Below are 12,664 nucleotides of genomic sequence, written 5' to 3'. Positions count from 1 at the left end.
TATACCTATAATTATGTGCCACATAACAATGTTTCAGTCAACAATGGACTGCATACATGATGGTGGTTCCATAAGATTATAATGGCATATTTTTACTATACCTTTTCTATGTTTAGACATACAAATACTTACCTTTGTGTTACATTTGCCTAAGGTATTCAATACAGTAACACTCTGTACAGGTTTGTACCCTAGGAGCAATAGGCTATAGCACAGATGGGTTATAGCCCAGATGTCTAGCAGGCCATACCATCTAGGTTTGTATAAGTACACTCTATGATGTTTGCACAACAACAAAATTGCCTAATGATGCATTTCTCAGAATGTATCCCCGTCATTAAGGGGCACGTGATTGTATATTCATTTTAAAAGTTATAATTTTTTAAAAAGTTAAAAATCAAAATATTTGAATATGCTTGGTATCAATGAAATGAATATCTAATCTACTTAAGCTGCTAGAACACTCTACTTGACCTTCAGGGATATCTATGGTACACTGGAAATAACTGTATTACTTAGAGAATAACCAATCAAGAATTTACAATGAAAATTTTTCCCAACTGGTTACTGCCATTAGTCTAACTTCTGTATCACCCATTCTCTATATTCTGCTAGAGTATACTTTCTAAAATCCAGCTCTGTTTATACCAATTTCCTATAGCTCGTCTTTACCCTTTAAAATGAAGTCTCAAATACCTAAGACTACAAATTCAAATTTTTTTTTCAGAAATTGTTTTCCAATTTCTCCTAGTCTCTACAAGAACACTTGACTCCATTTTGGAACCACTGAAGTCTCTTTCTTGCCATGCTTTTGCATCTTCTTTGCCTTTGCTCAAACAGTTCAGTCTAAAACAACCTTCTCTGTCTGTCTCACTCCTAGAATACTCAGCTTAGTTGTTAATTCCTCCTTTTCACACACTACCCTCGTTGTGAGAACTATTCCTCTTGTTTTCACATAATCCTGGACATACATATACATAGTTAATTACTAAAAATGGCATTACTATAACCCTTAAGATTCTCAAATACACTAAATACTCTCAGAGGGAGGGATATTCTCACCTATGACTTTTATTTCTGTGGCCATGGTGTATAGCATATTGCCTTATATTCTGTAACTACTCATTAAAAGGAAAAATGGGGACAGGTATGGCAGAAGTTTCAAAAAAAATTAGGACAAAGTGAAGAAAAACCTTTAAAAGGTGCTCCTTAGATAGTACTTTTTTGTTAAACTTTTTAATTCTTACATAATTATGAAATTGTGTATTCTTCTCCCATCAACTAGCTTGAAGTTACTTCAGAAAAAGGATACAAAACTACTCCAAATAGGATATTGCAAAATTATACTTAAGTTGATGGGAAATTATAATTCAATAAAGCACAAATTTGGCCTCAAAAATTCTTAGTTCTGTCATTTACTTAAAGCCATGTGACTATACGTAAATGAATCTCAATAAGCATCAGTTTCTTCGTCTTTAAAATGAAAATAATAAAACTGTCAGAATTATGTTTAAGTATTCTAGAAACTATAATTGCCTACTTACTACTTTGTAATTTATACCTTTTTAAACAAATGCATATTCCAACCTTTTTTGCACCAACCATCCCAATCCCAAGATTAGGTATTCAATGCATGTTTGTTGAAAAAACCTAAATATGACAAGGAAATGTAGAGATAAAAATAAAAGCTGGTCAGGCGCCGTGGCTCATACCTGCAATCCCAGCACTTTGGGAGGCTGAGGTGGGTGCATCACTTGAGGTCAGGAGTTCAAGACCAGCCTGGCCAACAGATGAAACCCTGTCTCTACTAAAACTACAAAAATTAGCTGGGCATGGTGGCACATGCCTGTAATCCCAGCTACTTGGGAGGTTGAGGCACGAGAATCACTTGAACTCGGGAGGTAGTCCCGAGAGAATCACTTGAACCAGGGAGTGGGCCAAGATCACGCCACTGCACTTCAGCCTGGGAGGCAGAGTGAAACTGTGTCTCAAAACAAAAGAAACAAACAAACAAGCCAACATCATTTACTGAGCAATTCTTATGTATTGCACACCGTGAGAATGGGCATGTAGACACTATGAAAGAATGAAGACTGGTGAAATAGGACTCCTAAACTAGCTTCTGTTTTGTAAGCCATTGTACAGAAAGCCCCTTTAATAATCAAAGAAATTTTATATTGACATGCAATTTCTCATACAAAAATAAGGGAACAGAGTTGTTTGAAAGGGGTAAAGTGGAGAGACAAAGGAAATCTAGTACATTTGTTAAAAAAGAATCCATCAAAAGACATATATAATTCTACTAAATGAATAAGAAAAATATTTGTTAAGAGAAAAAATTATTTAAAAATCTCTTACCTGTTGCATATGTCTACCTGTTCGTTTCTGAGGCTGATAGATGAGCCACGTATATAAGATTGGGTCAATATTAACTGCTAGTCCTTGTATACTGCAAAGAAGTACAGCACCTAAAAGACAAGATTTTTAAATTGTTATATAATTCCTCATAAAAAACAATAAGCTATTTATCACTTTACACCACGTAGGATAGCTATGACATAATAGACAAACAGTAACAAGAGTTGGAAAGGATGGGGAGGAATGCAAACCCTGATACACTGCTGGTAGGAATGTAAACTGGTACACCCACTTTGGAAAATACTATGGCATAACTGGGTCATACTGTAACTATATGTCTTTTTGAGGAAATGTGGGCACCAAAAACTTATGCCCACACAAAAACTTGTATTCAAATGCTCATATCAGCATAATTCGTAACAGCCAAAAAGTGAAATCAATATAAATTTCCATGAGTTGATGAATAAACAAAATGGGGTATTTCCATACAATGGAAAAGTATTCATCCATAAAAAGAAATGAAGTACTGATACGTGCTACAGCATTGATGAATCTCGAAAACATTATATTAAGTGAAATAAGCCTGACAAAGAAAACATATATTTTAGAATTCCACTTATATGAAATTGCCAGAAGAGGCAAAAACATAGAGACAAAAAGTAGATTTGTGGTTACCAGGGCCTGTGAGAGGGGAGAGTAGAAATAACTGCTAAGAGCTATGTGGTTTGAAAGTGATAAAAATATTCTGAAATTAGAAAATGATTGTACAACCTGGTGAATATACTATAAACCACTGAATCACACAATATAAAATAATTGTATGGAAAGTGAATTACATCTCATTAAAAGTACATTTGTCCATAAAATATAATAATAAGCTCAACTTTTTAGGCAAAGAACAATTTTTATATTGGCCCTGGAAATGGAATACTTTAGGTAAAATATTCCTAAATAACTTTTTCATTATATTAAAAAATTGATTCATGATTTGAAAGAAGGTATTATAATCATTCAAAAAATCATTAAAAATTACAACTTTTAATGTTCAAAAGCAAAGAGAAAGGGCAGCCTAGATTAAATGCAGGCCAACATTCTGACATAAAACACAAAGTGGAAGTGTAACAGGCTGCAATTCCAATCAACTAACTAACCTATTTTTGTCCCTTTCTGATGAAAAGTAGTTCAAATAGAACTTACCTAAAGCAGAGTATACAATTCTCAATTTATGTGCAGGTTATATACATCTGTAAATAAGTTTCTGTAATTGTACATATATTTTAATACAAATATTATTACCTCCACTAGGATATATGAAACATAAGGGAAGGGATATTTGTCAATTTTGTTATCAGCTATACGTGTAGCATATAGGAAATATGCCATCATACTGAATGGGGAAAAGCTGATGCATTACCCTTGAAAACTGGCACAAAACAAGATGCCCTCTCTCACCACTGCTATTAGACACAGTACTGGAAATCCTGGCCAGAGCAATCAGGAAAGAGAAAGAAATAAAGGCTATCCAGATAGGAAGAGAGGAAGCCAAACTATCTTTGCAGACAACATGAAAATATGTATCTAGAAAATCCCATAGTTTTGGCCTAGAAACTCCTTAAGCTGATAAAGAACTTCAGTGAAGTCTTACGATACAAATTCAACATACAAAAATCATTAGCATTCCTATACACTAACAACTGTCAAGTTGAGAGCCAAATCAGGAATGCAATCCATTCACATTTGCCAAAAAAAGAATCAAATACTTAGGAAGACAGTTAACCAGGGAGGTGAAAGATCCCTACGATGAGAACTATAAAACATGCTCAAAGAGATGACAGAAACAAATGGAAAAACATTCCATGCTCATGGATAGGAAGAATCAATATCATTAAAAGGGCCATTCTGTGCAAAGCAATTTACAGATTCAATGTTGTTCGTATCAAACTACCAATGACACTCTTCACAGAACTAGAAAAACTATTTTAAAATTCATATGAAATGAAAAAAGAACTTGAGTAGTCAAGGCAATCCTAATCTAAAAGAACAAAGCTGGAGGCATCATATTACCCAATTTCAATCTATACTACAAGACTATAGTAACCAAAACAGCATGACACCTTTACAAAAACAGACACATAAACCAATGGAACAGAATAGACAGCCAAGAAAAAAGACCACACACCTACAACTATCTTATCTTCAGCAAACCTGAAAAAAACAGGCAATGGGGAAAAGGATTCCCTATGCAATAAATGGTGCTGGAATTGGCTACCTATAAGCAGATAATTGAAACTGGACCTCTTCCTTAGACCATATACAAAAATCAACCCAAGATGGATCAAAGACTTAAATAAAAACCCAAAACTATAAATATCCTAGAAGACAATGTAGACAACCATTCTGGACACAGGAACAGGCAAAGATTTCATGATGACAATGCCATAATGGGAATGGCATGGGAGAAAATGCCAGAATGGGAGAAAATTTTTGCAAACTCTGCATCTGACCAAGGTCTAATATCCAGCATCTATAAGGAACATAAAGAAATCTACAAGAAAAAAAAAGCAAGTCCATTAAAAAGTGGGCAAAGGACATGAACAGACACTTTTCAAAAGAAGATATACATATGGCCAACAAGCATATGAAAAAAAGCTCAACATCATTGATCATTACAGAAATGCAAATCAAAACCCCAATGAGATGCCATCTCACACCAGATAGAACAGTTATTATTAAAACGGCAAAAAATAACAGATGTTGGTGAGATTGTGGTGAAAAGGCAATACTTATACACTGTTGGTGGAAGTGTAAATTAGTTCAACCATTGTGGAAAACAGTGTGGCGATTCCTCAAAGAGCTAAAAACAGAACTGCAATTCAATCCAGCCATGCCATTACAAGGTATATACCCAAAACCATATAAATGATTCTACCATAAAGACACATGCAAACGTATGTTCCCTGCAGCACTATTCACAATAGCAAAGACATGGAATCAACCTAAATGCCCATCAATGGCAGACTGGATAATGGAAATGTGTTACGTATACACCATGGAATACTATGCGGCCATAAGAAAGAACAAGATCATGTCCTTTGCAGGAACATGGATAAAGCTGGAGGCCATTATCCTTAGCCAACTAATGCAGGAACAGAAAACAAAATACCACATGTTCTCACTTATTAGTGGCAGCTAAATGATGAGAACACATGGACACATAGAGGAGAAAAACAGACATTGAGGCCTATCAGAGGGTGAAGGGTGAAGGGTGGGAGAAGGGAGAGGATCACAAAAAAATAACCATTGGTTTATTTTTTAGTACCTGGGTGGTAAGATAATCTGCACAACAAATCCCCATGACACAAGCTTACCTATATTATAAACATGCACTTGTATCCCTGAATCTAAAATAACAATCTTTTTTTTTTTAAAAAAAAGAATGAAAAAGTATCTGCCTGATGGTAGGGGGCTAAAAAAAGTATATGTCAGAATAAACCATAGCTGGTTCTCAGGATAACTGAAAATAGTACATTTGTTCTATAATGTTATAGATTACTTAAATCAGGAAAATTAGTATTAATAACAAGCCCTATGAAAACTGATACATAAAAAGACAGATAAAAGGATGAAGGAGAAAAAGTAAGAGAAAAAGAAATTTATCCTTTTTTCAAAGCTTTCCACAGAATCTTCAAATAACCAAAATTTGCCATGTATACTCCTATTCTACCATATAGTTCTATTTTTCCCATGGGCCCAGAACCAGTATAAATCCTTAGGCAGCATGCTCAGACAACAAAAACAATGTGCCCTCCCAAGGACCAATATGTGTACTGTTGAGCAATGATTCACTCAAGCAGTTGTCAGAAAAGAAAGACACAGAAAAGCTAAACACAAGATGATTGCAAAATGGGAGTCATAATTAAAGTCAACTGAAAATCCAATTTAATATATAATTTAACATATATTTCTTACTTTCATAGATTGCAAATTTCTCATAAGGACCTAAATTCTTCTACTTCCCAAGTATCACTTATACACAGAATAAAGGCATAAAAATACTATATTAAGAGAAATAAATAGGACTTTCCCAATATGATATCCAGTTTTCAAACAAGTCTAGCAGCTCTACTACAGCAAAGACTGTCATCTCCACAGACTAACAAGAATAAAGTAGTAAGATATATACAGCAAGATTTAATTTGCATTGTATTCTTATTTTATAACAACTCATTCTCCCAAAAAAGTTACTATGTAAGAAAGAGAATTTTCCCCCAATATGAAAAATTGTTTATTAAGACCTTTTGATTTTAAAGCAATTAACTGAACAAGATTTAGAGAATTTAAAAGGTTTATTTAAGTTCAGGAATATATAATTCAATCTCAAGGGTTAAAAGATCTTCCTAAAACCTACATAGATAAATAAAATTAAAATTAGATTTAAATTACTATGAATTCCTTTCTGTCAAATGAGCCCCTTGTACTGTAATTTGTTCTATAACTAATATCACATAAATACCATATATAATACAATAAAGAAAGCATTCACCAAAAGAAAAGTGAATTACACGAAGAAAGAAGACTTTGGATTCAGAAGACAAAAGATCTAACTGAGAAGAAAAGTGATGGGAATTCCAAGGCTTACAACAGTGAATTAGTCACAGGTACACAGAAAGCTTAGTAACAACGAAACACAATTATTAAATACAAGGAAATCAAATGTTGTAAAGGAAAGAATAGCTAATCATAAGATACAACACAACTGTGAGGTGAATAGTGTTAATAAATGGAATGATATAAATTCTGAAATAATGAATAAACAATTTAATCAATCAAATTTAGGATATAATAATATTGGGAGTATGAGCAAATAAGAACATGTGATGAAGGTTGGAGAAAGTGAAAGCCAATTATTATTTTCCACAGTAAGAAGTCAATAAATAATGCTCCAAAATGAATATTCAGGAAAAACCAAGAAAAGCTATGTTATTTTAAAATATGGAAGTAAACACCAAAATAATTCCTGAAAATTTGTGAAACTAGTTACAGCTAGAAAAGGAAACATTAACAAATGAGTTCTGTTGCCCCCCCCACCAAAAAAAAACGTAACTGGGACTCTGAAACTTGGGACACCAGGAAAGAGAGATAGATGAGCCTTAGACTTTCTTGTGAAGACCAACAGTCCCCAGTCTTTTTGGCACCAGGAACTGGTTTCGTGGAAGACAATTTTTCCACAGATTTGGGGGGTGGAGGAATGGTTTCAGGATGAAACTATTCCACCTCAGATCATCCCGCATTAATTCAATTCTCATAAAAAGCATGCACAACCTACATCTCTTGTATGCACAATTCATAATAGGGTTTGCGTTCCTTTGAGAATCTAACGCTGCCAATGATCTGACAGTAGGCAGAGCTCAGGTGGTAATGCTTGCTTGCCTGCTGCTCACCTCCTTTTGTGTGGCCCAGTTCGTAACAGGCCATGGACTGGAACTGGTCCATGGCCCAGAGGTTGGGGACCTTAGCTCTAGACACGAGAAAAAAGCAGAAAAAAAGTTGTCTCTCTGAGAAAGTCCCAAATTCATTGTTATGTGACACCCACAAATTATGATCTGTCATTTATGTTTCCCATAATAAAAAAATCAGCAAGCAGTGCAGAAAACAAACCACTGTTAATAAGAGTCAAAAATATTAATGAATAAAACATTTAGATCCTCAAGCACTGAAGGTATTAGAATATAGAATATAAAACAGCTATGTACTGTTGCGGGAAGTCAGGGACCCCAAATGGAAGGACCTGCTGAAATTGTGACAGAAGAACATAAATTGTGAAGATTTCATGGACATTTGTTAGTTCTCCAAATTAATACTTTTATAATTTCTTACGCCTGTCTTTACTGCAATCTCTGAACATAAATTGTGAAGATTTCATGGACATTTATTATTCCCCAATCAATACTCTTATAATTTCCTATGCCTGTCTTTACTTTAATCTCTTAATCCCATCATCTTCATAAGCTGAGGATGTATGTCACTTCAGGACTCTGTGATGATTGCTTTAACTGCACTAATTGTTTGTAAAGCAAGTGAGTTTGAATAATATGAAATCTGGGCACCTTAAGAACAGGAAAACAGCGATTTTCAGGGAACAAGAGAGATAGCCTTAAAGTCTGGCTGCCTGTGGGCCGGGCAGGACAGAGACATATTTCTCTTATTACCGAAAACGGGTAAGAGAAATATCGCTGAATTATTTCCCCAGTAAGGAATATTAATAATTAACAGCCTTGGGAAAAGAATGCATTCCCGTGGGGGGCCTCTAAAATGGCCGCTCTGGGGGTGTCCGCCTTATGCAGTTGCAGGTAAGAGATGAAACACGCCCTGGCCTCCTGCAGCATCTCCAGGCTTGCTAGGATTAGGAAATTCCAACCTGGCGAATTCTAGTCAGACTGGTTCTCTCCTCTTGAACCCTGTTAAGATGTTTATCAATGACAATGTGTGCACAGCGGTACACGGAACTTCATTAGTAATTCTAGTTTCGCCCTAACCTTGTGATCTCACCCTGACCTTCTGCCTTGTGATCTTTTGTTGCCCTTAAATCATGTGATCTCTGTGACCCACACCCTATTCATACACTCCCTCCCCTTTGAAAACTGCTAATAAAGACTTGCTGGTTTTACAGCTCAGGGGGCATCTCACAGAACCTGCCAACATGTGATGTCTCCCCTGGACACCCAGCTTTAATATTTCTCTCTTTTGTACCCTTTCCCTTTATTTCTCAGACCAGTTGAGAAATAAACTGGTTTATTTTATTTAGGGAAAATAGAAAAGAACCTACATTGAATTATCAGGGGCTGGTTCCCCCGATAATGTATAAAATGTTTAAAAACACATTTATGAAATCATGAAGATAAACTAAGAGAAAGCATCAGCAACAAGTAGATTTTAAAGAAAAATGAAAATCATACAAATGACAAATTGTTGAAGTACAAAAGTCACTGAACATGTTAAAAAGCACAGTAGATGCAGTTGAAGAGAGAATTAAGGAAATGGAAGATACATAACAAGATAGTTTAGGATGTAACCCCAGATTGAAAAATAATGAAACTTTTAAAATGAAGTTAGAGATAGAGAGGTCTGAGTGAGAAGACATAGCATATGTCTTATTGGACTCAAGAGAGATAATAGAGAATGGGGAAGAGGCAATATGGTTTTAAAAAAAGGTAATGGCTGAGTATTTTACAGAAATGTTGAAAGATAATAAACCTTAAATCTAGGAGGCCCAATAAACCCCAAACTGGATAATTAAAATAAATCTACACTAAGCAGAAAAAGAAGTTGTAAACAAGTGAAGATAAAGAGAAGATCAGAAAAGTACTCAAAAAGATAGATCACCTGAGGAAAGAATTTATAAAAGCAAATAAATTTATGACCAACTTCTCAACCAATAGTAAATGATATTCATTATATAATTTTAATTCAATACTTACATATATGTTACCTATTTTTGTACGTACCTAATGTTACATTGAAAAAACAGTAAAGAAAGAAAAAAGATATTGAGTTGATTTTTTAAATAACTCAGGATTATGTTCTTTTAGATTATGCATCTAAGTACAGGCCACATTATATACTATATATTTTTTAATTATGATGAAAAAATTTCAAAACCTAGTAAACAAAATGGCATATAAATTTAAATGTATGCAAACTGGACAAGATGCAACTATGTTAAGAAATTACAGATATCCTCCATATTGTACAAATTATTATAAAAGTCTTTTCAGATATGTCTAAAACTAAACGTGTTCAATGAATTTTCAAACAAATTCTCAACATGTGATTGGGACACCATTTTATTTGAGATTTTAGAGACAGAAAACAGAAAACAAATGTAATAAATATTTTCAAATGGAAAATTAAACTTGAAGGTCTTATTTTATTATAATTAAGAAGTTAAAAATACTTCACCAACCTATGTAAGTTATATGATTACATTATACCAAAAATGACCTCATGACTTACAGCCAGCCTTAAAATTTATGAATGTTATAGATGATAAAAGAGGGTAATTCATTGATTTAACACCAATTTGGCTGAAATTACAATTTAGAGATAATGTTCTTTTTAATTTAGAGAGAGATTTTCATCATATACTCAATTCACAAGATACCAACCTTTAAAAATAGCACACAAGTTCTAACATATAAATATCTGGGCAATTAATTTGATATTGAGTTGACACAGACCAGATCCACCATAGATCACTAAAATTTGGCAGTATTTTATTCTGTTTAATTTTAGCCTGGGAGACAACTAATGAGAAAAGTGTGGTTTACTGCTCTCCTCACTGCCCAAATGGCTCACTTATCCACATTCTACTCAGGCTTCACCCATTAGTTAAATCAGGGTGCCACTGACATTTGCAGTTACATCCTATGCTGAAGAATGAGAGCTGAAATAAGAGTTAGAGACCAAAGTTGCACAGTATTAAAATTAAACATATATGCCTCTTGGCAGCTATAGAAGCTCACCAGCCAACGAGACTGTCCTATAATATATCAAGTTATATTAGGAAAAAGTATCCTGTGTTTTTTCTTAAATCAATGAATGAGACAAAAAAACACAAACATATTAATTTACATCTAAGTTGTTAAAACTCACTATTTTTCTACTCAGCAGCTATAGTAAAGAAATTTGTAGATTTGTATAGTTCCTAAGAAATTATGTGCTACTCTAATTCTTTAAGAATAATTTGGATAATTTTGGCTAAACAGTTAAGGAAACAACAAAAATAAAAGAAAGAATCACTACTTCAAAAACAAGGGTAACGTATAAAGGCAAGAGTGGAATCAGAAACTAACAAATGAAAGAGCAGTGATGAGCTGCCAACTACTAGCAACTTTATCCAGGAGAATTGTCAAATTTAGTATAAATCAATCATAAGATTTGTAGCTTATGTACGTATGGTACAATACATACATGTATGGTATGTGCGTATGGTAGCTCATTACTTCCTCTTCTCGTAGGATGTAGAAAATTGCAAGAGAATTCTATCCCATTGTAGCAACAACAATGAGCCATGTAATCTATCAAAGCTTTTCAACATTCATCAGAGCAGAGTTCCTAAGGGAATCCAATGAATAAAAACTATAAAAGTCAAAGGTCTCTTATAGGAGAGAAGAAATGAATAGTGGCTATAATTCTTGGCAGAGTAGGATAAGGAGAAGAAAGTTGATAAGAAGAAAATAACCGCACTTTTAAAAAAATGTCAAAAGACCCAGTTGGGGGACGCATGATAGTTTAGAATCACTGAGAACTCTAGACACAGGGGATCCCACCCACTTGCCATCTATTTTCCACAGGTGTCGATCAATTGTTCATGAGAATGACAAGAAGCAGGGCTGGAGAGATGAGAAAGACCCCCGCTGAAGTGCAGGCCCATAGATACGAATAAAGTCTGAATGCAAAGCAGGAGAATGAAAAGAAATCTCACGCGCACTCTAAACCTTAAACTGAGTACCAGGAAGGGCAATCTGTGTCTGGCAGAAAGAAAGAAGCACTAAGAGAGATACCACCTTAAGGCACAAGTGAACAAGGCATGTGGAATTCTGAAGGTGTATCAGGAAAACTAAGCAGAAACTACAAACCACACAAAAACAAAGATCCTAATCTTGCTCTCAAAAAACACAGGGTCCTGTAGTAAACTTAATATAAATTTTTAAAGAATAAGATATAGCTTAAGTATGGAATAAAAGCCAAAGACCAGACCCAACGAAACTATACAAATGTCATGACAAAAGAAGAGGCATGTATTTTTGTGGACATAAACATTATTTATTATAGGCTCCATTCTCTTTATATACAACATTTGACATTACATTAAAAACTACTGTGAAATATAAAAAAGCCAGAAGAAATGACTCATTATAAAAAGAGGAAACAATCAATACACCAGTCCCAGAAGTGGCCCAGATATTGGAATTATCAAACAAGGACTTTAAAACAACTCTAATAATAATATACATGTCAAATAATTAAAAAGGGTAGATAATATGTTTGAATTGAAGGGAAATATTAGCAGAGAGAAAGTATAAAAAAGAGTGAAATGAAAATATTAGATTTTTAAAAATATAATATCAGAGGTGAAAAACTATTTCCCAAACTGATATCAACCAATAGATTACAAAAGCTCAGCAAACCCCAAGAAGAATAAATACAAAGAAACCAGATCTAGATACATCATCATCAAATAGCAGAAAACCAAACACAGAAAAAATTTTTAAATCATCCAGAAGAAAAAAAAAAAGACACAATA

At 34.1% G+C, this 12,664-nt stretch overlaps 1 protein-coding gene across 23 annotated transcripts in view; it reads right to left on the bottom strand.

The window, feature by feature from the left end:
- The window catches only part of VPS13B (vacuolar protein sorting 13 homolog B), a 915,151-nt gene that overhangs the window by 513,069 nt on the left and 389,418 nt on the right, over nucleotides 1-12,664 (bottom strand). For all 23 annotated transcript variants that reach the window (XM_063669399.1, XM_054497603.2, XM_054497598.2 and 20 more), the window contains one exon: nucleotides 2,359-2,468. In XM_063669399.1, coding sequence (XP_063525469.1) covers nucleotides 2,359-2,468 — 110 coding nt within the window. The remainder of the gene's footprint in view (nucleotides 1-2,358; nucleotides 2,469-12,664) is intronic.

The sequence above is a fragment of the Pongo pygmaeus genome, chromosome 7 (genome assembly GCF_028885625.2).
Source record: "Pongo pygmaeus isolate AG05252 chromosome 7, NHGRI_mPonPyg2-v2.0_pri, whole genome shotgun sequence".
NCBI classification, from domain to species: domain Eukaryota; kingdom Metazoa; phylum Chordata; class Mammalia; order Primates; family Hominidae; genus Pongo; species Pongo pygmaeus.
Note: the sequence above shows the minus strand (reverse complement) of the source record. Positions and strands in the feature narration are given on the sequence as shown.